At 46.0% G+C, this 27,356-nt stretch overlaps 1 protein-coding gene across 2 annotated transcripts in view; it reads right to left on the bottom strand.

The window, feature by feature from the left end:
* LETM1 (leucine zipper and EF-hand containing transmembrane protein 1) overlaps positions 1–27,356 on the bottom strand; it is a 62,926-nt gene that overhangs the window by 8,548 nt on the left and 27,022 nt on the right. The window contains exons 9-13 of one of the 2 annotated variants that reach the window (XM_060236756.1): positions 15,971–16,150; positions 14,884–15,039; positions 10,221–10,355; positions 3,026–3,216; positions 231–387 (exon numbers count right to left, since the gene is read on the bottom strand). In XM_060236756.1, the coding sequence (XP_060092739.1) occupies positions 231–387; positions 3,026–3,216; positions 10,221–10,355; positions 14,884–15,039; positions 15,971–16,150 (819 nt within the window). The remainder of the gene's footprint in view (positions 1–230; positions 388–3,025; positions 3,217–10,220; positions 10,356–14,883; positions 15,040–15,970; positions 16,151–27,356) is intronic. The other variant, XM_060236757.1, reaches the window with a different exon arrangement.

Genomic DNA, 27,356 nt, shown 5'->3' with positions numbered 1-27,356 from the left:
AAACAGAGGCTAGATGGCCATCTGACAGCAATGAAGAGCCTGTAAATTTAGGGGGAGGTATCTGTGAATTTCCTGCATTGTGCAGGGGGTTGGACTAGATGACCCTGGAGGTCCGTTCCTACTCTATGATCCTATGACTTAGCTATGAAAAATTAACGTTTTATATGAAGGGTACAATAATTGTCTGGCTTGGAAATATCTAAAAGTAGAAAACTTTATTGGAGTCTCACCTTCACAACATCATCTATGTCAATTTTGCCATCTTGGTTTTCGTCTAGTGCTTCAGCAAGCCTGTTCAGTTTGCTTTCTGGAATTTTCTGAATCTGTTTCATCACGCTAATGAGCTCATTGATACTGATGAGGTTCTCCCTAAATGGGAAACACAACCTGTATATAGCAAGCAGTTACTATAAAGAAATTTTTAAAAAACCAAACACCTACTGTGTCATCAGGCCTCGGATTCAGCAGGAGCTCACAGGAGCACAGCTCCTGAACCTTTCTGACGGTTTCCCCTCCTCCTCATCACTTTGTCCATTGAATAGCATGTGCAGCTGTATAACAATCCCTGGATGAGCTCCACCAATATTTTTCTACAAAGTGACTCATGTGTGTCTTCATATCTACTCATGAATGGAGCCATAGAATGTGGATCAAAAAATCCAGGAAATGGAGGTGGGGACAGAAGGGGGGGCGGGTTCTGTACAAACCCCAAGGTTGGCCAAAACAAAACCAACAAACAAACCTCTGAAATGTTTTTTTTTTTAAACCCAAAACTTTAGGGGATAAAACTATCAAAATAAGAGAAAGAATAGACTGTAGACTTAAGAAAAGAATGTTCAATAAGGTTACGTTTTGAGATCTCAGCAACCAAATGTAGGTTAGTCTGTGCTACTGTGTTTCCCATAGCAACCTTTAACTGCAAAAGTTGGACCATAAAGAAGCCAGACAGGAGGAAAATCGCCTCATTTGAGCTGCGGTGCTGGAGAAGGCTCCTGCACATTCCTTGGGCAGCAAAGGTGACAAAGCAGCAAGTATTGGAGCACATAAAACCAGACATGCCATTGTAAGGAGGAAAAAAACCCACAAAACTGCAATTGACTTATTTCGGCCATGTCATGCGGAAGAACTCACTAAAAAAAGCTTCAAATGGTTAGTGGCAAAAGGAAACTAGGCCGCTAAAGAACACAGTGGCTAGACACCAGAAAAGTTGACACCAGCCTGAACTTGAAACAACTCAAAGAAACTGTACAAGACTGGAAAACATGGAGAGAGCTGGCCCATGGAACTGCCAAGAGTTGGACACAACTGAGTGGTTAACAACAACAGGCAACAACAGCAATATGCTCCAGGCTTCCAGGCTGTGGCTTCTGTAAGGCAAAGCCATGGAGGTGGGTGAATTGTGAGGCCAATTACAATCAGCCTGTTACATCCCATGATGAAGGCGGTTTTGCCAGAGACAGGCTAAGTGCCAACTGCTGGAGACCCCTTGTCCACACAACTCAGCCAGCCCCAGCAAGCAAGCTGTCGTGCAACTCAGTCAGTCTTCTACTGGGGAGAGGCCACAAGTGGGGAGAAGGAGGGAAAGCCAAATATGGAAGAGAGGGAAAAGATAAAAGGCAGGTTTGGCTGATGTGTGGGAAAGACAGAAGGAAGAAAGAAAATTGGAGAGGGAAAGAAACAGCAGTGGGGGGGGGGGGGGGAACTTTCCCAAGATCACAAATGGCTCCTGGAGGGAGAAGAAGTGGATCTGACCCTTTGACTGCTGGATGAAATTTTATCATTTACATATTTGCACCCTTTGCAGGGTTGGACTAAAACCAAACAGCTCTATTACTAGTTATAAAATCAGTGAAATGGTCAGTGATGTATTACCTCTGAAGACACATGTAATTTAGACTGAAAATGTGGAAAATTTAGCTGCTGTATTAAGAAAGCTATCACAAAATATCTTGATTTCTATTGGTGGTGGTGTTTTATACTGTTTCTGAATACTCTGCATTTTCCAAATGTAGTTGAACAAAGCAGGAGTCGAGCGGCACCTTTAAGACCAACCAAGTTTTATTCAGGACGTAAGCTTTCGTGTGCTCTAAGCACACGAAAGCTTATGTCCTGAATAAAACTTGGTTGGTCTTAAAGGTGCCGCTCGACTCCTGCTTTGTTCAACCGCTTCGGACCAACACGGCGGCCCACTTGGATCTATTTTTCCAAATGTAGTTACTGAGGGACGATCTTGATTTGAAGCAGCATTAAAATGTGCAAGTAACAATAAAAACCTTTACAGCAGGTAATAATTAAAAGCAGCAGTGTTAAAATAACCACATTAATACAGTGCAAGAGTCTGCAACCTGTTACCACTGTTCCAAGAAGGCTGGGAAAGGTATGGGAAGCAGCTTCTTACAGACAGCATTGCGAGGACAGTTGGAAAGAAAGAAAGAAAGAAAGAAAGAAAGAAAGAAAGAAAGAAAGAAAGAAAGAAAGAAAGAAAGAAAGAAAGAAAGAAAGAAAGAAAGAAAGAAAGAAAGAAAGAAAGAAAGAAAGAAAGAAAGAAAGAAAGAAAGAAAGAAAGAAAGAAAGAAAGAAAGAAAGAAAGAAAGAAAGAAAGAAAGAAAGAAAGAAAGAAAGAAAGAAGAACCCACATGGCAATGCTTACGGATGCTTCCAAAGACACATCTCTGAAAATATCTCTTGCCTGTCTCCAGCTCCCGAATAATTTTGATATAGATGCGTTTATGGAAAGATCTCAGACTTAATGTAAGCTCTGAGTGATGGTATGGACTTTGTCCCACCTACTGAAAGCACTTAGTTATTTAATAACCTAATGGGAGAGAAATGCTACAAACATATGATCCGAAAGAACATCTTCCTGCTATGGTTGCAAACATTTACAGAAGCGGCCCACTTGTATTCTAACCGCTTCCTACCTACTGTTTAACTACAATAAACAATACAATCCTATGCAGAGTTATTTCAGTCTAAGCCCAGTGAAATGATAACCTTCTATATTCGGTTATCAGCCAGCACTCACCCAATGGGAGGACTAGCACCACTGTCCAGCTGCCCATCCACCACTTTTTGGTCTGTCTCCAGCTCCCGAATAATTTTGTCCATCTGCCCGATCATCCGGTTCACCCGCTTGGTCAGCCTCTTGCTTGCTTTGGACTCTTCTACTACTTCCTCTTGTCCCTCCTTAGACAATTCCTTTATTTCTTGCAAATCCTAAGGATCAAGCCAAAGAGAAATCATGAAAGCTCACTTGTGGCACCCGGCAAGGTAACAAACATCTAACAAAGAAGCATTTTCAACAGGTGTTGTGTGAGCATTAAAGGGATAACGGCAAGCAGTCAGATTTATGAGACAAAAACAGGAGCAGGAACAAAGGTTCTGACAGTCGCACTCAGAACAACAGAGGTGCCAGAGTAAGATCTAGCCAGGTCCCAGCTGCTTTGGTAGCTATTAGGGGAGGGGAGGGGGGGGAGACTCTGAGGTAGCTGCCTTCTGAACTGACAAATCCTCGGTCCTCAACGCTGGCCTCCCCTATAGTTTCTTTATACCCCAATCTCCTTGACTTGGATAGCCTAGGCTAGACCAATCTCATCCAGGGTCAGCCCTGGCTAGTATTTGAACGGGCGACCTCCAAGGAATACCAGTGGCGTGGTGCAGAGGCAGGCAACGGCAAACCACCTCTGAAATATCTCTTGCCTTTTAAAAAGTCTAGCTTGCCACCTCGTGGTGCATAATGCGAAAAGACTAGCACATCTGGCTGTCAGACAATCTTAGGATCTCCTGGCTAATACTACACACACCAATGATGATGATAACAATGACAATGATTTAATTATTTCCCTAACCGCCAATAATCAAATAAAGCTTTTCAAGCTTTAAACAAAAGACAGCTAGCAGGTAAGCTATGCGATCCTTAAAGGCCTCTTCCTTGGAAGACTGCTAGACCAAGGCTGTACTTATTTGTAAGAGATAATCTTTTCTAATATATTCGCCTTGACATACAAGACCCACATGGACATGAACAACAAAGGTTTATTTTACAGAAAATAAAGTACTAACTAAGGTATATATTTTCTGTGGATGGCTTCAATATAGAAGGTAAAACATAAGAACATAAGAGAAGCCATGTTGGATCAGGCCAATGGCCCATCCAGTCCAACACTCTGTGTCACAGAAGAACATAAGAGCAGCCATGTCAGATCAGGCCAATGGCCCATCCAGTCCAACACTCTGTGTCACAGAAGAACATAAGAGAAGCCATGTTGGATCAGGCCAATGGCCCATCCAGTCCAACACTCTGTGTCACAGAAGAACATAAGAGAAGCCCTGTTGGATCAGGCCAGTGGCCCATCCAGTCCAACACTCTGTGTCACAGAAGAACATAAGAGAAGCCATGTTGGATCAGGCCAGTGGCCCATCCAGTCCAACACTCTGTGTCACATAAGAACATAAGAGCAGCCATGTCGGATCAGGCCAATGGCCCATCCAGTCCAACACTCTGTGTCACATAAGAGAAGCCATGTTGGATCAGGCCAGTGGCCCATCCAGTCCAACACTCTGTGTCACAGAAGAACATAAGAGAAGCCATGTTGGATCAGGCCAATGGCCCATCCAGTCCAACACAGTCCAATTCTTCAGGTTCTTGACTTCACGCCCCCCCCCCCCCCAAAAAAAAAGGTTACAGACTTTCCAGAAATGAGCGTAACTATTTTGTAGCTGAAAGAAAATAAACCCTGAAGGAAGATTTGATTCCCCTTTCTCCACACAGATTGCCTTGGCAGTTTCAAGGCTGCTCTTTCACCACACAGAGATCCTTTACGCATAGCTTAGGAATAGTGCCCATCACAAGCCTCCTTTCTAAAGCTGACCCCCAAACTCCAACTAAAAGCCAAATAAAAGTCTGGTTAAGCTGATGCTTAAAAATTTGTCTTCCTTCATCCTTCTTCAGCAGAAACTGGCTTGGCCCTCCCCTCCAGTGGAGTTCCATGGGCTCTGATTGGCTGACAATCACAGGGATTTGTGGGGCCTGAATTAGAAGGATTATAAAGGGCTGGAACACTTTCCCTATGAAGAAAGGTTGAAACGCTTGGGACTCTTTAGCTTGGAGAAACGTCGACTGCGGGGTGACATGATAGAGGTTTACAAGATAATGCATGGGATGGCGAAAGTAGAGAAAGAAGTACTTTTCTCCCTTTCTCACAATACAAGAACTCGTGGGCATTCGATGAAATTGCTGGGCAGACAGGTTAAAACGGATAAAAGGAAGTACTTCTTCACCCAAAGGAATTCACTGCCACAGGAGGTGGCGGCGGCCATAAGCATAGCCACCTTCAAGAGGGGTTTAGATAAAAATATGGAGCAGAGGTCCATCAGTGGCTATTAGTCACAGTGTGTGTGTGTGTGTGTGTGTGTGTGTGTGTATATATATATATATATATATAATTTTTTTTTGCCACTGTGTGACACAGAGTGTTGGACTGGATGGGCCATTGGCCTGATCTAACATGGCTTCTCTTAAGGATTGATTCATAGCTGCCCTGAGCCTGCCTCGGCGGGGAGGGCGGGATACAAATAAAAAATTATTATTATTATAGCCCTGGAGGACAGGCAGGACTTTTGAGGGTGACTGCCACTCTCTCCCAAATAAACTGGATCACTGAAGATCACTGAGGTCCCTGGAGTGGGGAGCAATCTTAGAAAAGTCATCAGGGAACATCTCCAAGCATTTGCCCAAGTATTTTTTCAACGGATGCCCAACTGAGCAGTCATGACCACTCTCCGGATGCTTCCAATTATCATATTAGCCAACACTGTTCCACTTCAATCTGTGGGGGTAATGGGCAAATTGCATCACAGACAAGTAGGGTGTTATACGTACCCAGAGCTTTATGAAAGGAGAGAGGAAAGGGGGCCAGCATTTCAGAACAAGAAATACAGGCAAGTCAACAAATCCATCCGCAATCAAGAGAGCTGGAATGACATGGTGGAAGGGATGACTGCGCACAGAGTTACACTGTTATAAGTGCACTGACTTCAGTGGACTTAGAAGTGCACAACTGTCCTTAGGACAGGTGGGTAACGGTACTGGTCTAAAGCAACAGATCACAGAGGTGCCACCAGACTTCATTTTGTCTTTAGGATGGCGTTGGGAGACATGGCACGGCAAACAGTATGTGGCAATTTTTAAAAAAGCAAAAGGGAGGTAGCAACCACACAGAAAACATGTCAAGTGCGGTAAACAGAAACAAGTTCCGGCGAGAGCAAGGGGAATTATGGAGATGAAAGAGGGCATAAAAGGAAACAAGATGCAATGACAGCAGTAGGAAATTCAGAATACGCAAATACAGGATCACAGTAGGAAATACTTTTTCAGGATGATATTTTGATAATGGAATAGGGTTATAGTTTATGTTTGTGGAAATTTAGGCAGTTCAACTGCATTTTTCACTGTTTATATTGAGCCACTCTCAAATCTGTGATCCAGTTTATTGCATTGTTTTAGCTGTGTAATACACCATGAGTGTCAACAGCTGCCACCAGAGCACAAGCATCTTCACTGTATAACTGAAGGTAAGTCTGAGCAGGTATTTTTGTGGCTGACTGCCTCCCACAGTCAACCGTTTTGTGGCTGCACCCACTGCACTGAGCCATAATCCCAAAGGCGTTCACAGGTTCAAAAGGGTCGGAGGCCGCTGGTATAACTTTAAATTGGTCTTTTATTGTTTTTACTGCTGATTGTTTTTACGACGTAACCTGCCCTGAGCCTGTCCTATGGGAAGGGCAGGCTAAAAATCGAATTAAATAAATAAATAAAACAATGTACCGTATTTTTCGGTCCATAGGACGCACCGGACCATAAGACGCAGGTGCCCGGCTGGGAGACAAGCAGCAACTCCCTCCGCCCCCACCGCAAACCCAGCACTTTGCAGGGAGCGATCTCGCCGCTTGTCTCCAAGCCAGGCACGCAGGCGCGGGGGAAGCACGCCTGGCTGGGAGACAAGCGGCGAGATCGCTCCCTGCGAAGTGCTGGGTTGGCGATGGGGGCGGAGGGAGCGATCTCGCCGCTTGTCTCCCGGGGGCTGCAGGCCCCTCCCCCCTCATCTTTTCGTATTCGGACCATAAGACGCACTCCCCCCCCCGCTTTTTTTGGGGGGGGAAGTGCGTCTTATGGTCCGAAAAATACGGTAATCAGATGGCATGAGAGATCTAACAAGCCATTCAACAGGACTAAGATTTAAAAAAAAAAATGAAGAATGCAAAGAGTATCAGACATGGTAAATTAAGCATCACAGAAAACTGAATTACGAAGTAGAAAACAATGCAGCAATACATACTACATGCAGGAGGTATAGTCCTGGCCCCTACATAAACGTTCCTTCCTGAATCACTGCCCTATTACCTTTACGGAAATGTCCATCCAAGCAAAACTGTTTTATATTGTTTGTGGAAGAACAGAAGCATGGGAGCCTTCATTACTTCCTCCACTGGGCCATTCAACAAGGTGGGAGCCTCCCCACAAGGCTTGCCATTAACTGTTGCAAGTGATCCCCAGCCATTTTCCAATGCAAAAGAAAACCGGCCACTTAGCTCTAGGGCCTAAACCTAACTCCTGCCTTGCAGCTATTTATGTGCAAAAGGGAAAGATTTAGGTCCCAGTCAAGAACCATCCTCTTCTGGCAGCTAAACTGCTTCCCTTTCCCTCACCCCTGGCAGCTATCTGGACACAAGTAGTTTTATTCCCTTCGATGACTGGTATCAGGAGACTACAGATTATATAGCAGTGGAGCGTCGATTGGAGAAGGTCTGCTGTGTTTCTAACTACTTGGGTTCCTTGTGGCTTTGAGGATAATATTGACCTTGAATATTACAAACAATTAAACTACAAACAACTTACGAAGCGGGGGGGGGGGAGTTGCGGGGGAAATGACAGAGGACTTTCTTTGAACCCTGTTTGCTATGAAAGATTGCAAAACAGCTACATTTAAATGTTGGGGGCCACTGCTTTAAAAAACCCACCTCTTTACAAACAATGCTATGGTAGCAACAGCTGTGCTAACTGGCTTGAGGCCAGCTGGCTTATGTTAGCAAAGAGTAATGGGGAAACATGGCAAGAATACTATCTGTGAAGAAGGAAATCCCCTCCGAAAATTGGATAAATAAGAAAACAAGGAAATTTGCAGAGTCCTTAAGCCTTGATAGAATATTCTCCAATAGCAGTCGTCAGGAAGATAAGGTGGGAGAAAATGCTAATAAACAACTACCCCATAACAACCAGACATAAGAAGAAGATAGAAGATGATATTGGATTTATATCCCGCCCTCCACTCCGAAGAGTCTCAGAGCGGCTCACAATCTCCTTTCCCTTCCTCCCCCACAACAGACACACTGTGAGGTAGATGAAGATATTGGATTTATATCCCGCCCTCCACTCCAAAGAGTCTCAGAGAGGCTCACAATCTCCTTTACCTTCCTCCCCCACAACAGACACCCTGTGAGGTGGGTGGGGCTGGAGAGGGCTCTCACAGCAGCTGCCCTTTCAAGGACAACCTCTGCCAGAGCTATGGCTGACCCAAGGCCATCTCAGCAGGTGCAAGTGGAAGAGTGGAGAATCAAACCCGGTTCTCCCAGATAAGAGTCTGCACACTTAACCACTACACCAAACTGGCTCTCCACAGAGCCAGTAATACCCTCCACAGGCTGACCAGGCATCCCTAAGTAATACAATCAGTTAAATGTATTAATGGCTGATTAGGAGCCACTATTGGACTTTATTATAGAAAATGATGGTACAGTGAAACCAACAATGCCCTCTCCACCATCTCAAACCATTCCAAATCATGCTTCGTTATCTGGCAAGCAGGCACCGAGATGCAATTACATATTATCGAGCACCTTACTGATTGATCAAGAGGCTGCGCCAGACTCTGTTAAAGTGAATAACTGGAATGTGGAACCAAGAACAGTGTCCTCCCAAGAAATAAATTCTGTCCATTTGAAAGCTGTCATTTCAAACGACTTATTGACCATGCAGCCAACCAAGTTGATTTTTTAGGTTAAGAGAACCAATAAATGCAAGGAAAAGGAAAGGAAAGGTCCCCTGTGAAGCACCAGTCGTTTCCGGCTCTGGGGTGACGTTGCTTTCACAACGTTTTCACAGCAGACTTTTTACGGGATGGTTTGCCACTGCCTTCCCCACTCTTTTACACTTTCCCCCCAGCAAGCTGGGCACTCATTTTACCGACCTCGGAAGGGTGGAAGGCTGAGTCAACCTGGAGCCGGCTACCTGAAAACCCAGCTTCTGCCAGGGATCGAACTCAGGTCGTGAGCAGAGCTTAGGACTGCAGTACTGCAGCTTTAACACTCTGCGCCACGGGGCTCTGTAATAAATGTAAACAGACCTTTAAAAAAGCAGATTAACTTGATTAGCTGGAATGTAGCCGGCTGGCACAAAGCTATTACTGATCCAGAAGGTGCCCCTACATTGGCCACTTTTGACTGTATTATGATCCAAGAGTCGTGGAAAAACTGAAAAGGCGCCCTCAGGGGGGATTATTTTGCTTACATATCTGATAAACTGGGCAAAGTTACTCTTCTCTCCAGGCTCTGCAAAGCTTGCAATGGTAGTGAAATTACATACCATGTCAAATGCGCTCATTTCTGTAATGTATTTTTCCTAGAGAAGGAGCAGGTCACCAACTCTATATTGTTCCCCCCTTATTTACAGTCAGTGGGCAAGTAATAAATCCATCTGGCCCTAGGATGTTTATGCTACAGCCTGGCTGGCATTACCTTCAAGTCGCCTCTCCCACAGTTTCACACAGACAACCCTTATCTTCTCCCAGACTAGTGTGAGAATGTTTGATGTTTCCAATAGCCTGAAATTCCTTAGTAATAAAGTAGATAGTGGTTTAGTAATCTCTGAACCCGTGACTCAAGTATGCATCTGTATGGTAACCTTTGATGATATCCTATATAGCAACTGTGTAACTGTGTGTACGTCATTACTTCCAAGGCTTGTGTCCTTGGTCCAGCTCCTGAGTTTCTAACAATAAGACTACTTTGATTCAAAACAAAGAACTGGTTATTGAGAAATACCGGCGCTTGACAAGGAACGAAATTCTGCTGATAAATGTTTATTCCTCGTAGCAGCTTTCCTTGCCAAATAAGACCCAGCTGCTAATCCCACAATCTTAAAGCCACTGCCCTCTTCTTCTTACCTCATTATATTCCTGCACATCATCCTTCAGCTCCTCAAGTTCTTCCTTTTCTTTTGTCAGCAATTTCTTCTGCTCTTGCAATTTTGTGCAAGCATCACTCAGCAAATCAATCTCTTCTTTGGTTATTTCTTCACCCTGCATAAAGGAAAGCCAATTTTAATGTCTGTTCCAGGCTATGAAAACCTTCTTTCAAAAATAAAGAAATAAAGATTTTTAAGCAGTTATGGCATGTTTTTGACCTCTTAATGCCATTTATTTCATGAATGCAGTTCTGAAGAAAATGCAGAATTTATCACCTGTGAATATTTCACTGTTGGAAATATGGTAGTCCTATTTGCACTAGGCTAAGAATAACCTTTTCAACAAATCACCATACTACTGGATGCCAGGAATCTATTCATTTAAAACATTAGCTGTCTTTCTTCCTTATGGAGCTCAAGGCAGCCTACCAACAGAGATAAAATACATAAAATGGAAACCAAAATTTAAAATAAAAAATTAGGCCCACTGATAAACTTAACCAAATACAGTCCTCAATAAAACTGTCTTCAACTGCCTCCTGAAGATCAAGACTGAGGGAGCCAGGTGCACCTCCCTGGAGAGGTTGTTCCATACTTGTGGGGCTGCCACTAAAAAGGCCCTCTCTCATGTACCCAGCAAACTAGCTTCTTTGACTGATTGGACAGTCAGGAGAGCCTCTCCCTGTGATCTTAATTCCTAGGCAGGAGCATATGGGAGAAGATGGTCCTTCAGATACATCAAGCCAAGGGCCCAAGCCAGTATCTCATATAGCAAAAGCTGAAGATCTGTTGTCCTCAAACTGTAAGAGGCCAGACACAAACCTAAGTGGAAGATGCACCCACTTCTTTCCTATCAAAGAAAGAGACTCACAAGCTCAGATGAGGAACATTGAGCACGATACCATGTACAGCACATCACAGCTTGCACTCAGACTGGCAGGATTCAGGGGAGGAAAGCTAAATGCATTACATTTACTTCAGCTCTATGAAACTACAGGCTTTGCTCTTCCCCAAAGCCACACCTTTCTTTAGCAAAGGAATTTTCTTGTGTCCAGCCTGCTTCTCAGAAGGCCATATATAAGCTGCTGATTCCCCAAGGAATCTTTTGTATGGACCAAGCACAGCTATCTACAAACTTCTTCCATCACTCTCAGAAAGTGGCAAAGTCACTATGAATAGTGGTTGGCAAATGCGGCAAAGGAAGCTCTTGCTAGTTGGCTGCAATTTCTGTTCTACAGAAAAACAGCAGTGCCAATGTTTTGCAAGAGAGCTCCACGATGCTAAAAGTCAGGATATGGCCTTGAGGAACAAGGACAGATAATCATAATGCTTATGCACCGGGGGATACAGAGTACTTTCAAATGAGGAATTTTTAATCAAGTATCAAAACCTAAAATCTATTAAAGGAAAAAAGCCTCTAAAGTCTCATACTTTCATCATAATTTTTGAAGCCAATGAAAAGAGGTGTTGTTGTAAGCCAGGAATGAGCTAACGGGTCACCAGGCAGCAACTGTAAGAAAGGCAGTAACTACAGTAACTGTAAGAAAGGAGGGTTTCTTCCTCTGCACACAATCTGTTTTCTCACTTCTGATATAAGCTGAAAGGATAACACTTTAAAGCATTAACGGACACAGAACTGGGTTCCTAAACAGACACGGAACCTGGTTTCTAACCTTAACTCGTAGACACCACCGCCACGTTTCAAACTTCGCAGCATGCAAATAACAAAAACAATTAATAATTGAATTATCCATGCAATTACTTCTGCCCAAAACCTGTTATTACTAAAGTCTAAGACAACGTGCACCTGTGGTGGCCAAACCAAATGCAAAGTCATGCAACAGGCTGCCGAATGCTCAGTGATGCCCAGTAGGGTGTAGTGGCTGGAGTGCTGGCCTAGGACCTGGGGAGCCAGGTTCAAATCCGCACGCTGCCACGGAAGCTTGCTGGGTGCAAGCTGCTTTGGGTTCCCCAGAGGGGAGTATAAATGAAGTCAATGAACAAATTTAGCTTGCTGAGCCAAGTACCAGGCACCACTCAGTGCTGCATGGGCAAGCCGCCCCAGTGTATGTGTCACTCTGCTACCAGCCATGACCTTTGTGTACCACAAATTGGCCTTCCATGAAGAAGAAGTAATTGGATTTATATCCCGCCCTCCACTCACCATCTCCTTTACCTTCCCTCCCCTACAATACAACAGACACCCTGTGAGGTAGATGAAGATATTGGATTTATATCCCGCCCTCCACTCCGAAGAGTCTCTGAGCGGCTCACAATCTCCTTTACCTTCCTCCCCCACAACAGACACCCTGTGAGGTAGATGGAACATACTGGATTTATATCCCGCCCTCCACTCCGAAGAGTCTCCGAGCGGCTCACAATCTCCTTTACCTTCCTCCCCCACAACAGACACCCTGTGAGGTGGGTGGGGCTCTCACAGCAGCTGCCCTTTCAAGGACAACCTCTGCCAGAGCTATGGTTGACCCAAGGCCATGCTAGCAGGTGCAAGTGGAGGAGTGGAGAATCAAACCCGGTTCTCCCAGATAAGAGTCCGCACACTTAACCACTACAGCAAACTGGCTCTCCCCCAAAGTACTTCATGTGACTAAACTGTACTACACAAAGGGACACAAAACTACTGCTTTGCTAACAAAAATTCTTAAATGTAGTAGGTTTGGATTAGAACAGGATTCAGAGACACTCCCCTGTGTCTGCCCTGGACTGCTGGGTGTGCACATATCACACTCGAAAGTGGCATGACTGTTTGCTACTGCTGAAACGAGTACTCCGAAACTGTGATACTCATAATTAAAATGTGTGGTGTGTTAAGTACAGTCAAGTCACTTCCAGATTATGTCAACCTAAGGAATTGGTGTCTGCCAAACTGTCCTTTCATTTGCAGCCTTGTTCATATCTTCAAAATGAGAGCTGCGGCTTCCTTGACTGAGTCCATCCCTCTCATGTTGGGTTCTCCTTTCTTCCTGCTGGCCAGAGAGCAAGATCAGGATAATTCCCCTACATAAAAGCTGGACAATGAAGAAAGCGTCCTGTAAACGCTAGCCAGCCCATATTTTCCCCCCTATGAAATTTGAAGGAAGGGAGCAAGAGGTGGAAAGAAAGCAACTTTAACTTTAAATGTATTCTTCAAGCTACTGGCTGGCTTGGAGAAGTGATTTAAAGAGAGAAATGCTTTGTCCGAGCCAGCCAACATAGTGGTGGTGGCTTATATGTGTGGAAGAGTCACAGTTTGGCCACCCCTGGTCTACACACACACCTTCCACAGTTGCACACATGACAAACTAGAACTATCAGGAGCGCTAAGTCTGGACTTCTGTGTCTGACCCTCAATGTACTCTGTCAAATGGGAGCCATGGCCAATCCACGCTCCGTGACCCATGTAGATGCAGTCCAATGTGCCCAGGACTTCTGGTCCTACCCCTTGATTAATCTGGGCTGATATTACATCTGTATATTCCTTACAAACACTGAGCACACTATGATGTTATCAGATTGGTCAGCCCTGAGGCAACTGACAGATCTCGGGGGCCATATCTAATTTCCCCACCCAACAAGAAAAAACAGAAACACCGGTAGATGTGATGATGGACCTCCAATATTTTGTCTAGCTTGACAAACACTTGACAAGGAAGTATACCAAGTCTGAGGTAGTTCAGCCTTTAGCGGGGGCACTTATTTAAGTACTTTCTACACCTTTTCACTTAAAAAAGGACTCAGGACAGGGGAATCATTGCCAGTTAGAAAATCGGCAACGATAAACTAGAAAAAGCCCCTAAAAGGGCAATACAATCCAGGTGTTACCGAAGTCTGTAACATCCGTGTCCAGACCAACACCTTCCATGAACTGTTGCAAGTGATCGATATAAAAACAAAAATAACTTAAGAGAAATTAAGGAATGTGATATGTTAGTATTTGATGAAACTCTGAATATTTAACACCAGGACTCACTGGCTAGAAGAAGATGGAGAAGATATTGGATTTATATCCCGCCCTCCACTCCAAAGAGTCTCAGAGGGGCTCACAATCTCCTTTATCTTCCTCCCCCGCAACAGACACCCTGTGAGGTGGGCGGGGCTAAGAGGGCTCTCACAGCAGCTGCCCTTTCAAGGACAGAGGCTCAGAGCGGCTCACAATCTCCTTTCCCTTCCTCCCCCACAACAGACACCCTGTGAGGTGGGTGGGGCTGAGAGGGCTCTCACAGCAGCTGCCCTTTCAAGGACAGAGGCTCAGAGCGGCTCACAATCTCCATTACCTTCCTCCCCCACAACAGACACCCTGTGAGGTGGGTGGGGCTGAGAGGGCTCTCACAGCAGCTGCCCTTTCAAGGACAGAGGCTCAGAGCGGCTCACAATCTCCTTTCCCTTCCTCCCCCACAACAGACACCCTGTGAGGTGGGTGGGGCTGGAGAGGGCTCTCACAGCAGCTGCCCTTTCAAGGACAACCTCTGCCAGAGCTATGGCTGACCCAAGGCCATTCCAGCAGGTGCAAGTGGAGGAGTGGGGAATCAAACCCGGTTCTCCCAGATAAGAGTCTGCACACTTAACCACTACACCAAACTGGCTCTCCACACCAAACTGGCTAGTAGATACATGTGCTTTTTGCCCCTTGCTCCTCCCAAATTTACCTTAATGCCTTCCAGCACTGGTGCTGTGTCTTTTAATGTCTCTGAATCCAGGGTTAAATCTGCCTTTGCCAGTTCTTCTCCAGCGTCCACAGCTATCTGGCTTTTCTTCGTATGTACAGCCGCAGAATTAAGATCAATTGCGGACTCCACCTCTTTCTGAAATGCAAAGTGTCACACGCAAGGAAACAGTGTTCAAGCACATTCCTGGGGATTTTTTTTTACAGTGTTGCAATTGGATTTCTATGATGCTGTGTTTCTAACATTCGGTTTTAAACTTGTGATCAGAAATATAAACCTCCTCATTCCCCATCTTCATAGCAGCTGGCAGTTTTGCTGCATTTCTTGGTGAGTAGTAGAGAGTTCACCCGCCCGGTACCTCTTGGCTGGCAAGTTAGGCCAGACTGCCCTTTCCCCTTCTTGACACACACGAGCCCGTGAAGCCGACCGTATACTGAATCAGACCCTCAGTCCAGTCAGCATTGTCTACCAGCGTTCCCTCTAAGCTGAGTTAGTGTGAGCTAGCTCACAAATTTTTAGCCTCCAGCTCACACATTTTTGTCTGAGCTCAGAAAGGATGACCTCAGAGCACACTCATTGACGCAGGAGCTCACAACTTTAATGCCAGTAGCTCAAAGAATTTTTGCTTACAAGTCTCTGCAGCTTAGAGGGAACATTGCTGCCTACTCAGCTCTCCAGAGTCTACGGCTAAGGTCTTTCACATTGCCTACTGCCTGGTCCTTTTACCTGGAGATATCAAGGATTGAACCTGGGACCTTCTGCATGCCAATCAGATGCTCTGCCACTGAGCCACAGAAAATTATGAAGTGGCTTTTGCTCTCACTGCCCATGGTTGCAGCTGTACTCAATTCCTGAGGCCAAAGGGGTGTGTATGAAATTCTGCTGAGCCCTCCACCCAGGGCACCAAGAATTCACAGGGACAGAATAAAGGCCATTAATCCACCCAACTGTCAATTTTTTTTTTAACATTATGGCATATCAATAAAGCTTGAAGTGGTCTCTGAAAAGCCCACTTCAAATGAAGAGTAAGCAAAACATTAACAAACATTAATGCTTTGGAGCTTCTTACCCTGGCAGCGACCTGAAGGATTTCTTTTGCCTTTTCAGCAGCTTCGGACATCCTTTCCAACTCTTTTTCCTGGTTTTCTTTCCTAATAGCTTCTTCCTCCTGGAGGGTCGCTTCCAGTCTGGTTTTATTGTCAACTTTTTCTCCTTCCACTTCTGCTGCTTTCACTTGTGCTTCTTTGGCCTTAAAAATAAAATCCAATCCGTTTTTAGTTTCACGTTGTGCTAGGGGAAATCTGAGCAGAACAGCAAACATTAACGCTGGCTACTTAAAGTCTATGCTTCTTGTTGCAACCCCACCCTCCTCCACGGCACTGCTGGGTAGGCTTGCTCCAGGACAGGGGTAGGGGTTTGGGCAAGAGGCAAAACCCCCAGAAGGCTGAAGTGTGAACCCACCAGTCCCCTTGACTATCCAAGGAACCAAGACTCCAGCCTCACCCAGGTCTAGGCAAGAAACCACCCTCCGGTTACAGACTCACAAGGTGAGTCTTCAAACAAGTTACTTTAGCAGCTGCATCCAACATGGGCAAGTACTGGATTCAGACGGAAGTCTCCCAAATGCAAAAACATAATTAAAATGATTTGTTAAAAGAGCAAAGAACAGGGAGAATAAAGTAACAAAAGCTAGAAAGCTAGTCCTAGACACTTCCAAACAATGGTTCTCTCATCCATAGGGTATTTAACAAGGCAAAGTACAAAGTCAACAGGTGTCTGGCCAGTGTGGCCTGCCCTAGTTAAAGTGGCAAGGCCTAAGGCCAAGGGCTTCAAGGTACAGCTAAGCACAAAAACTAGAATGATCTTTCCTTTTATGCCTCACCGACTGCACTGGCAAGATTTAAGCAAGCCAATCAAACGTAGGTCACATAATGTAACCCAAGCGACCACCAGGTGAGGTAGCCAATCGGATGTGGTTGCCAATTAGTATCTGGCGTTCTGTAGTTCCACTAGAGGAAATGCGTAGGCCCACTTGAAGGTGGCCTTGAAACATTGGCCACTGTGTGACACAGAGTGTTGGACTGGATGGGCCGTTGGCCTGATCCAACATGGCTTCTCTTATGTTCTTATGTGACTCAGAGTGTTGGACTGGATGGGCCGTTGGCCTGATCCAACAGGGCTTCTCTTATGTTCTTATGTGACTCAGAGTGTTGGACTGGATGGGCCGTTGGCCTGATCCAACAGGGCTTCTCTTATGTTCTTATGTGACTCAGAGTGTTGGACTGGAGGGGCCATTGGCCTGATCCAACATGGCTTCTCTTATATTCTTATGTGACTCAGAGTGTTGGACTGGATGGGCCATTGGCCTGATCCAACATGGCTTCTCTTATGTTCTTATGTGACTCAGAGTGTTGGACTGGATGGGCCGTTGGCCTGATCCAACATGGCTTCTCTTATGTTCTTATGTGACTCAGAGTGTTGGACTGAATGGGCCATTGGCCTGATCCAACAGGGCTTCTCTTATGTTCTTATGTGACTCAGAGTGTTGGACTGGAGGGGCCATTGGCCTGATCCAACATGGCTTCTCTTATGTTCTTATGTGACTCAGAGTGTTGGACTGGATGGGCCATTGGCCTGATCCAACATGGCTTCTCTTATGTTCTTATGTGACTCAGAGTGTTGGACTGGATGGGCCGTTGGCCTGATCCAACATGGCTTCTCTTATGTTCTTATGTGACTCAGAGTGTTGGACTGAATGGGCCATTGGCCTGATCCAACAGGGCTTCTCTTATGTTCTTATGTGACACAGAGTGTTGGACTGGAGGGGCCATTGGCCTGATCCAACATGGCGTCTCTTATGTGACACAGAGTGTTGGACTGGATGGGCCATTGGCCTGATCCAACATGGCTTCTCTTATGTTCTTATGTGACACAGAGTGTTGGACTGGATGGGCCGTTGGCCTGATCCAACATGGCTTCTCTTATGTTCTTATTTAAGGCTGATGAGACATGTGGCGGATGCATTTGCCTCCTATCCTTCTTTATCTCTCCCTCTGAGTCACTGTCAGCTTGGCCTTCGTGGTCAAGAGAGCAGGATCTTTCCATGTTCTGCAGGTCTCATGCCTGAACCAAAGTTTTAAGTTTGAACAAGAGACTATAAAATAGCCCAGCCTCTCGACGCTTCTGCAATGAAAGAAAATTCTGATGAATCCAGCATTACCCACCCTACCAGAAACAGAACGGAATGGATAACAAGGCAGGAAACAAGATAAGCAGGAAAGCACAATTGAATTTATAAGTGACTAAAGCTTTTGAGGTGACACTACACAGATAGCTTTAGGGAAATTACCAAATAACTGAACGAAGACACCATAAAGGCTCCTACTACTGTTCAGATCAAGCCTTAAGCAATGTGATCATTACTTAAACTGAGAGGAAGGAAGGGCAAAAATGCAGGCGGGAGAAAATGGAAATTGGCACAAGACCTAAGAGCTGCAAAACTACACAACGTATTTATCCGCAATAGCGTTTCACAAGAGCAAAGATCAGTGTCCAGAAGCTACAGCTATGGACATATTACCTGGAAATGGGGACTTGGCTAGTCAAGGGCAATGTAGGCAGACACACAGAGTCCCAAGAGAAGTAATGAAAGAAGAATGTTAGCTGGAGAACCTGAAATATGGTTGATAAACTCAAAAGAACCAAAGGAATGGTATTCTATGGATCAGTTCTGGAAATTCAGCGGCAGAAGTTGTATACATATTCCAAGCAGAAATTTTAAATGCTTAAGACATTCTTTCTACATAGATAAACACACAATGTGTATGTCAGCAGAGAGTACACATTAATAACCCTCATCGGCTACATTCTAATCAGCGCTGATGTTAGCCATTTTTTTTCCTTGGATTTCCCCCCCAAAATATTCATGATCCTGAATATTTTGGGGGGAAAACCCGAAGTACAACAATGGATATACACAGACTTTACAAAAGGAATGGTGATTCAAAGCACACAAGACAATGGAAATAAACAGAAAACCTATTTCCATCATCATGAATCAGTCAAATGCTTTGCTGTTTAAAAATATTACAAGTGGGGAAACATAAAGATCTCCCTTCCCCCTCGCCATCTGGGCCACTTCACTTGTTGTTGTCCCTCCCTCCTGCACTCAGCTCAGGGGGGGCAGGGAGGAATGGAGACTCTTGCTCTTCTTCTCCTGCCCGTCTACATATGCCAGTTGGTGCAGATGGTGTTGGCAGCCTCACCAACAGCTCCTGCTCCTCCTCCCCTCCAGCACTGCCATCTCAGTAGTAGTGGGGTGTGCAGGGGGCACTGTGCTCCTCTTCCCTGTCTGCAAAGGAGAGCTGGTAGTGTTGAGGTTTGGCATCAGCGGCTCCTGCTTTTCTTCCTCTACCTGCTTAGAAGTAGCAGTGGCAGACTCTCCAGTGGCTGCGTATGGATGACCATTCTCCCTCCTGTCCTCCCAAGCTTTGATAGGTTTGTCCCCATTCCTTTAAAAAGGGTTCTGTTTTTCTGCAAAGGTGGGAGATCTCTCAAATTTGTACAAACCTCATTCTGTAGATTTAAGGAACCAGAGCTGGGACCGTACTGAGAATCAGATATAAGAAGATATTGGATTTATATCCCGCCCTCCACTCCGAAGAGTCTCAGAGCGGCTCAGAATCTACTTTACCTTTCTCCCCCACAACAGACACCCTGTGAGGTGGGTGGGGCTGAGAGGGCTCTCACAGCAGCTGCCCTTTCAAGGACAGAAGCTCAGAGCGGCCTACAATCTCCTTTACCTTCCTCCCCCACAACAGACACCCTGTGAGGTGGGTGGGGCTGAAGAGGGCTCTCCCAGCAGCTGCCCTTTCAAGGACAGAGGCTCAGAGCAGCCTACAATCTCCTTTACCTTCCTCCCCCACAACAGACACCCTGTGAGGTGGGTGGGACTGAGAGGGCTCTCACAGCAGCTGCCCTTTCAAGGACAGAAGCTCAGAGCGGCCTACAATCTCCTTTACCTTCCTCCCCCACTACAGACACCCTGTGAGGTGGGTGGGGCTGGAGAGGGCTCTCGCAGCAGCTGCCCTTTCAAGGACAGAGGCTCAGAGCAGCCTACAATCTCCTTTACCTTCCTCCCCCACAACAGACACCCTGTGAGGTGGGTGGGGCTGAGAGGGCTCTCACAGCAGCTGCCCTTTCAAGGACAGAGGCTCAGAGCGGCCTACAATCTCCTTTACCTTCCTCCCCCACTACAGACACCCTGTGAGGTGGGTGGGGCTGGAGAGGGCTCAAAGCAGCTGCCCTTTCAAGGACAACCTCTGCCAGAGCTATGGCTGACCCAAGGCCATGCTAGCAGGTGCAAGTGGAGGAGTGGGGAATCAAACCCGGTTCTCCCAGATAAGAGTCCGCACACTAAACCACTACACCAAACAAGTGGGAACCCCAGAAGACTCAAAGGGAAGAATGTAACAAATGGGAATACACACTGCCAACCCAGCACAGCTCCAGCCTCATCTTTCAGGCCAGCTGCAGAAGCTCCCAGTGTCCGCTGCGGCAGCTGGGCCCAGAGCTCTTCGTTCTGGGCTCTGCAGAACCAAGGGAAGTGCACTGTTTGTCTATGCACAGACAGCACTTTTTTAATGGGGGGGGGGGATATGTTGGGATATGATTTTTCTGCAAACCAAAGGAATCTTCCCAACTTTGCAGAAGAATCTGCTCTCAGTCAGTGTGGGCCTGATCCACAGACTGAGATATCCATAGATCAGGCCACACTTGGCTCTTAGATATATAGATGCTTCTTTTACCAAGGCATTACTTAGGTTTTAAATTTTCAATTTTACATGCAAGTCTAATTTAAAGACAACATTTTATAGGAGAAAGTGTCCACGAGAATTTAACAAAATATGGAACACATGACCACGGCAAGAACATCTAAGGAAATTTCCAAAATACATGGCTTCAAAGAAAGCTGACTTAAATTTCTGAACGTTCTGAAGCCACAAAACCTCCAGAAAGTTGGGCAAAAACTTAAATATTGGCAATACTTACTTCCCTCTGTAACCCAAACCCATTTCCCCCACTTTAAAATAAAGCACATTATTTATAAATTAATAATTATAATTATTTATAAATTAATTGATACAATAATAAGCATTCTGGCCTGGATGAAGCACAAGCTGGAATCAAGACTGCCAGAATTAAAATCAACAACCTCAGATATGCAGGCGATACTACTCTAAGGGCAGAAAGTGAAGAGGAACTAAAAAGCCTCTTGCTGAGGGTGAAAGAGGAGAGTGAAAAAGTTGGTTTGAAACTCAACATAAAAAAAAAACTAAGATCATGGCATCCGGCCCCATCACTCCTTGGCAAATAGAAGGGGAAGACATGGAAGCAGTGACAGACTTCACATTATTGGGATCCACCAGGGGTGGCCAACGGTAGCTCTCCAGATGTTTTTGCCTACAACTCCCATCAGCCCCAGCCATTGGCCATGCTGGCTGGGGCTGATGGGAGTTGTAGGCAAAAAACATCTGGAGAGCTACCGTTGGCCACCGCCTGCAGTAGACAGTGACTGCAGCCATGAAATTAAAAGATGACCACTCCTTGGGAGGAAAGCTATGGAAAACCTAGACGTCGTAATAAAAAGTAGAGACATCACACTGCCAACAAAAGTCTGTATATCAAAGCAATGGTTTTCCCAGTAGTAATGTATGGGTGAGAGAGTTGGACAATAAAGAAGGCCGAGCGCAGAAGAATAGATGCTTTTGAACTGTGGTGCTGGAGAAGACTCTTGAGAGTCCCTTGGACAGCAAGGAGATCAAATCAGTCAATCCTAAAGGAAATCAACCCAGACGGTTCCCTGGAAGGTCAGATACTGAAACTGAAGCTCAAATACTTTGGCCACCAAATGAGAAGAGAGCACTCACTGAGAAGACCCTGATGCTGGGAAAGCCTGAAGGTAAGAGAAGAAGGGGACGGCAAAGGATGAGATAGTTAGTGTTACCAATGCAACGAACATGAATTTGAGCAAACTTAGGAGGACGGTGGAAGATAGAAGGGTCTGGCATGATGTGGTCCATGGAGTCGTGAAGTGTCGCCCTCGACTGTGTGACTGAACAACAAGCATATAAAATTGTAATATTTGGCATGTTTAAGTAATTTAACTAATCTCCCCCTACAGGAACACGTAAGACAAGCAGGCCAATGTCTCCTCTGCCCTCCATTTCTCCTACCCTTTAACAGCAGAAGCTCAACTGACCTCAACATCAAGGGGCTCCTGGAAGTCTTCACTGGGCCAATGAAAGTACTGTTGCTCTTATTTGTAAACTAATATTTTTTCTGTCTACCTGGAGAGCCTCCTCCACATATGTAAAAATCATTGCCCAGAAGGGACCATCAGCCTGGAAAAACAAGCTGGGAACCTGTGCAGAGCTATGAAAGGCGAGAACAGTATGCAGAAGGTTCCAGAACAACTAATGAAGGTCACACCCTGTTAGCTGACCACAGAAGATCCTCTAAGATGTTCGACTGGCAGTTTCCCTGCCATGTCCATGTTTGAATCTGGACAGAAAAGGATCTAGATCCTTGGTGAGTGACACCCAAGAACCTCTAAGGTTGTTAAGCCACCGTTACTTTCAGAGATTTCATTAAAAATGGGCAGCTGGATATTCATCTAGTTATTTCAATCCACATCATCTAAAGATAGTTCCTCTAAAGAGAGCCCAGCTGTAGCCTGCGCAGGGTCAGAGGTACCTCCACTTCTTCCAAGGAAACATGAGTAACTGTCGCCATCCGATTCTCTCAAAGGTCCTTTGGCAGCAGGTCTGATTCTGGCAAAGGTCCTTTCATCAGCAGGGAGGATTATGTACCCAGGGGGCTGGTGGCATTTGAGGCATACCTGATCCATCACTGGTTGTTGGTTTTTTCCCATAGGACAGGTTCCTTTTGGGGAAAGATACTGGGCTTGTGGGTGGGGGAGAAAATACGAGGGGGGATCGTGGATGGGACTTCTGCCTGATTCCCAAAGTAGCAAATTTGCTGGCCATCAATGGTCACTGATGCCATGGACCACCCTAGTTTAATGTGGGAAGATGAATCCTCATCAGAGGACGACAACCCATTCCCAAGCCCTGCCTTGCAAGATCCACCTTGAGTGTCCAGTGTTAGGGTTTCCCTGAAGAGAGAGTTAGCACTACTGCCACCCTCTGAACCATCAGGGCCTTCTACAGCCAGGAGTTTCCAGCATGGACCCACCCACTGCCAGATCTGCCCCAATCACCTGAAAGGCCCCAGGAGCAAAGGAGGAGAGGTCTGGGGCTTGGACCAGGCACAAGAGGCCTCACACCTCTGCTGAAGAAATGCTGGGGGAAACCAATGTCCTTGCGGAATCTGCCCCCTCCCCACAACTCAGCTTGTGCAGAGCAGCTTCACGTGGGACCAACTTCACCTGCAGGGAAACACCCTACATAAGGCTACGGTGAGGCTAGAGCCAATGCAGTATCAACATGTTGGAAGTCTAGCTGATGGAGCTACCAGTGGCCTGACATGCTTGAGATCAATTCTTGGGACCTTGTTACCTGATCCTTGGACTTCTTTTGGACCCTCCCTTATGTGCTTTGATCCTGGATTGAGACCTTGCACTACTTTTGGACCTTACATTTGGATTGTGTTCCCTGACCCTGGACTTTGACATTGGACTATGTTGTGAGACCCTGTGGACGCTGGGACTTCCTCCCACTTGGTGGATCAGACAACCAATCCCTATAGTGAATGACTAGATACTACTCCTGGCAAATGTTTACTTTGCTTCAGTACTGCTCTACTTGCTATGCAGAATGCAGAAGCAACAGGGGACCTATCCAGAGATGTTACAGTCTGCACTTGATGGGACTGGAAACAATCCGATAGATAAGCAAGCCCAGGGAAAAGCTCTAATGAAGACACAGTCCTTGAGGAGAAAAGTTGAGACAAGGTAGGCCTAGCAGCACAGAAGGAAAATCAGGTGGGAATGAAGAAAAAAGTGAGTTATCAGAAGACAAAACAGTAAAGTGAGGACTGTGGAGGAAAAAGCTCTCAACATCACAAAAGAAAAATGCTTTGAAACAATTTCAAAGTGTGGTATCAAGGTAATGGGGGGGGGGGGTTATTTACAAAAGTTCTATGAATGCATGATAATTTTTGAAGTATTTGCAGAGATTAAGGTATTGGCTTAACCTAGCAACTCTTGCCCAGGAAATGTGTAGGTACTAAGAAGGGCTTTCAAGCTCACAATAGGTTTTCATCTAGGGGAGACCATTTGAGGGGGACTGAAAAGTACGGAATATGGCTAAACCCAACACAAGCACCAATCTGAACAAGTGTCAGCAGTTAAACGGTGGGAACCTTTTTGAGTGAGTGCTTAAGGAGCGGAGGAAGAGAGACCCAGGCAGGCAGATGCTCCACAGAATGAAGAAGCAAACCGAACTACAAGCTGAGGGCTTCAGAGACCTGGATGAACAAGTAGCTAAAGGCAAGAAGGATTTCTGGTCAGGAAAAACAGGGAGCTCACTCTGTCCATTTACCGTATTTTTCGGTCCATAGGACGCACCGGACCATAAGACGCAGGTGCCTGGCTGGGAGACAAGCGGCGACTCCCTCCGCCCCCACCGCAAACCCAGCACTTCGCAGGGAGCGATCTCGCCGCTTGTCTCCCAGCCAGGCACGCAGGCGCAGGGGAAGCACGCCTGGCTGGGAGACAAGCGGCGACTCCCTCCGCCCCCACCACAAACCCAGCACTTCGCAGGGAGCGATCTCGCCGCTTGTCTCCCAGCCAGGCACACAGGCGCAGGGGAAGCGCGCCTGGCTGGGAGACAAGCGGCGAGATCGCTCCCTGCGAAGTGCTGGGTTGGCGATGGGGGCGGAGGGAGCGATCTCGCCGCTTGTCTCCCGGGGGCTGCAGGCCCCTCCCCCCCTCATCTTTTAGTATTCGGACCATAAGATGCACGCACTTCCCCCCCACACTTTTTTTTGGGGGGGGGGTGCGTCTTATGGTCCAAAAAATACGGTAAATGGAAACAGCAACTCTTAGAGTCTCATCGCTAACTCTTCGAGCCACCAGGCATTTGCAAGTTAGATCACTGGCTACTACAGTCTCCAAAAAACATCTGGACCACCTCTTGCAACCTGCTCCATATAGAACATCTGGACCATTAAGCTCTGCTTTACGGAGAACACCTCGCTGGAATAGCAAGACAACACTCTTAAGATCATAGCACCTGAAATGAAATGTCAATTCCTACGTTTTAAATTGTTTCTACTGTTTTACTGTTTGTGTTTATATTTATGCGTATGCATGACCATGTGACCCGCCCTGAGCCTGCCTCGGGGAGGGAGGGAGGGATGCGAATTGAATTAAATAAATAAATCTTCACGACAGGACTTCAGACAAGGAGAACCGCTAGGGCTAAGTCCAACAGCACTTCAGAGACAAACGAGATTCTTCTCAAAACTCCCTTCAGCAGACAGGCAGAAGACAGCCTTTATCAAATAAATATTGATTTCCCCACCCCATTATTTCATCCCTCCACTTACAGCTGTTCATTTGCCACTGCTGCCCTAAACTGATAGCTGGAATAACAACAGATGGTAAGGGAAATGCAGAAAAGTCTTAAGTATAGCCAGGAAACATGATCGACCACTCTAGTTAGGGCTACAACCTTTGAGGTCCTAAATGTCACCACGAGGACAGTGAGAAGAGGATGACATAGAGATATTAAGTAGCCTGAGGTCAACACAGAGATGAGGGCTCTTAGGGCTTAGGGCTCTTTAGCTTGGAGAAATGTCGACTGTGGGGTGACATGATAGAGGTTTAAAAGATAATGCATGGGATGGAGAAAGTAGAGAAAGAAGTACTTTTCTCCCTTTCTCACAATACAAGAACTCGTGGGCATTCGATGAAATTGTTGAGCAGACAGGTTAAAACGGATAAAAGGAAGTACTTCTTCACCCAAAGGGTGATTAACATGTGGAATTCACTGCCACAGGAGGTGGTGGCGGCCACAAGCATGGCCACCTTCAAGAGGGGTTTAGATAAAAATATGGAGCAGAGGTCCATCAGTGGCTATTAGCCACAGTGTGTGTGTGTGTGTGTGTGTGTGTGTATTTGGCCGCTGTGTGACACAGAATGTTGGACTGGATGGGCCATTGGCCTGATCTAACATGGCTTCTCTTATGTTCTTATGAGTAAAGAACTATGAAAACCTATAAAGACGGGCAAGAGGAGTGAAAAGCAGAAAGCGTTACCTGCACACAAGTCATTTTTTTTTAACTCTAGGGGCAGCTTCTTGGCAGCCCAAATGAACAGATTTTTTTAAAAAAAACTATATGCTGCCTTTTCTCTGTTTGAAGCAGCCCACAAATTAAAAGTGATCAGAGACCAACTCAATACAGGTTCAGCCTGCCTCAAACAATTAAAATCTAAACCTAACATCCAGAAAGAACCACTAGCCCAACAAAACCATGCCAAATATGCACAGTAGTGCCAGAATAAGGTGAGCCTTCAAAGACTCATAAACTGCAAAAAATATCTCGGGGGCTCTGTCCCCCCCCCCAGAAACTCACCTTCCTACCCACAGCATCCTAGAAATAAGAGGGAATTGTGCAAGGAAGGCAGAGCAATTTACAGACCAAGAGCCAACGAGAGAGTCTCTCTGAACCAGCCAAGACAAGCTGGGTACTGGGAACGGGTTAAGAACTGACAGAGGGAGGCTTAGGTCATTTGGTCTTGAGGGCTGAAACAGAGGGGCTGTTTCACCATCTGTGGGGATTAAAGACCTGCGAAGAATCATAAGAGCATGACAAGAGCCCTACTGGATCAGACTTATAGTCCATTTAGCCCCTCATCCTGACACACAGTTTCTCTGGACGGCCAACATCAGGGCACAGAGGCCCAGGCCTTCCCTAACGTCCCACCCTGCCGCTAACTTTCTTGCTCATGTTAAAAAAGGAAACCTACTTGCTCCTATTGGTTTACCTCGTTATTGAGCCAGCTTTTTGGTGAATTTATATGCAGGCCTAGATTCTATCCTCTCAAAGCTTTCAGAAGTCTCACTGAGAATGTGTGGCAGGGTATGTGGGAAATTGTGACAGGAAAACTTCTTTGGGGCAGTGCCTCGCCGCATGCAAAATGTCAATCGGGGCTCGCTGTCAGCTCCCCAGCATCGAAACCCAGAGACAGCACTCAGCTACCATCTACCTCCTCCAGCACCTCCCGTTTCTAAAATTTCGGAAGAAGAAGAAAAGTTTCTCTATCCACTTTTTCCTACGCCTCATATAACGATAGATCCAGGTGGGCAGCCGTGTGGCCCCTTTAAGACCAACACAGTTTCATTCAAGGGGACGAGCTTTTGTGCGCTCCCCCACTTCCACTGCCCCCTCGCTGTCATCCCAAGCCACCAAGCCCCACACAACAAACA

The sequence above is a fragment of the Heteronotia binoei genome, chromosome 4, assembly GCF_032191835.1.
Source record: "Heteronotia binoei isolate CCM8104 ecotype False Entrance Well chromosome 4, APGP_CSIRO_Hbin_v1, whole genome shotgun sequence".
In the NCBI taxonomy this organism is placed as follows: Eukaryota; Metazoa; Chordata; class Lepidosauria; order Squamata; family Gekkonidae; genus Heteronotia; species Heteronotia binoei.
Note: the sequence above shows the minus strand (reverse complement) of the source record. Positions and strands in the feature narration are given on the sequence as shown.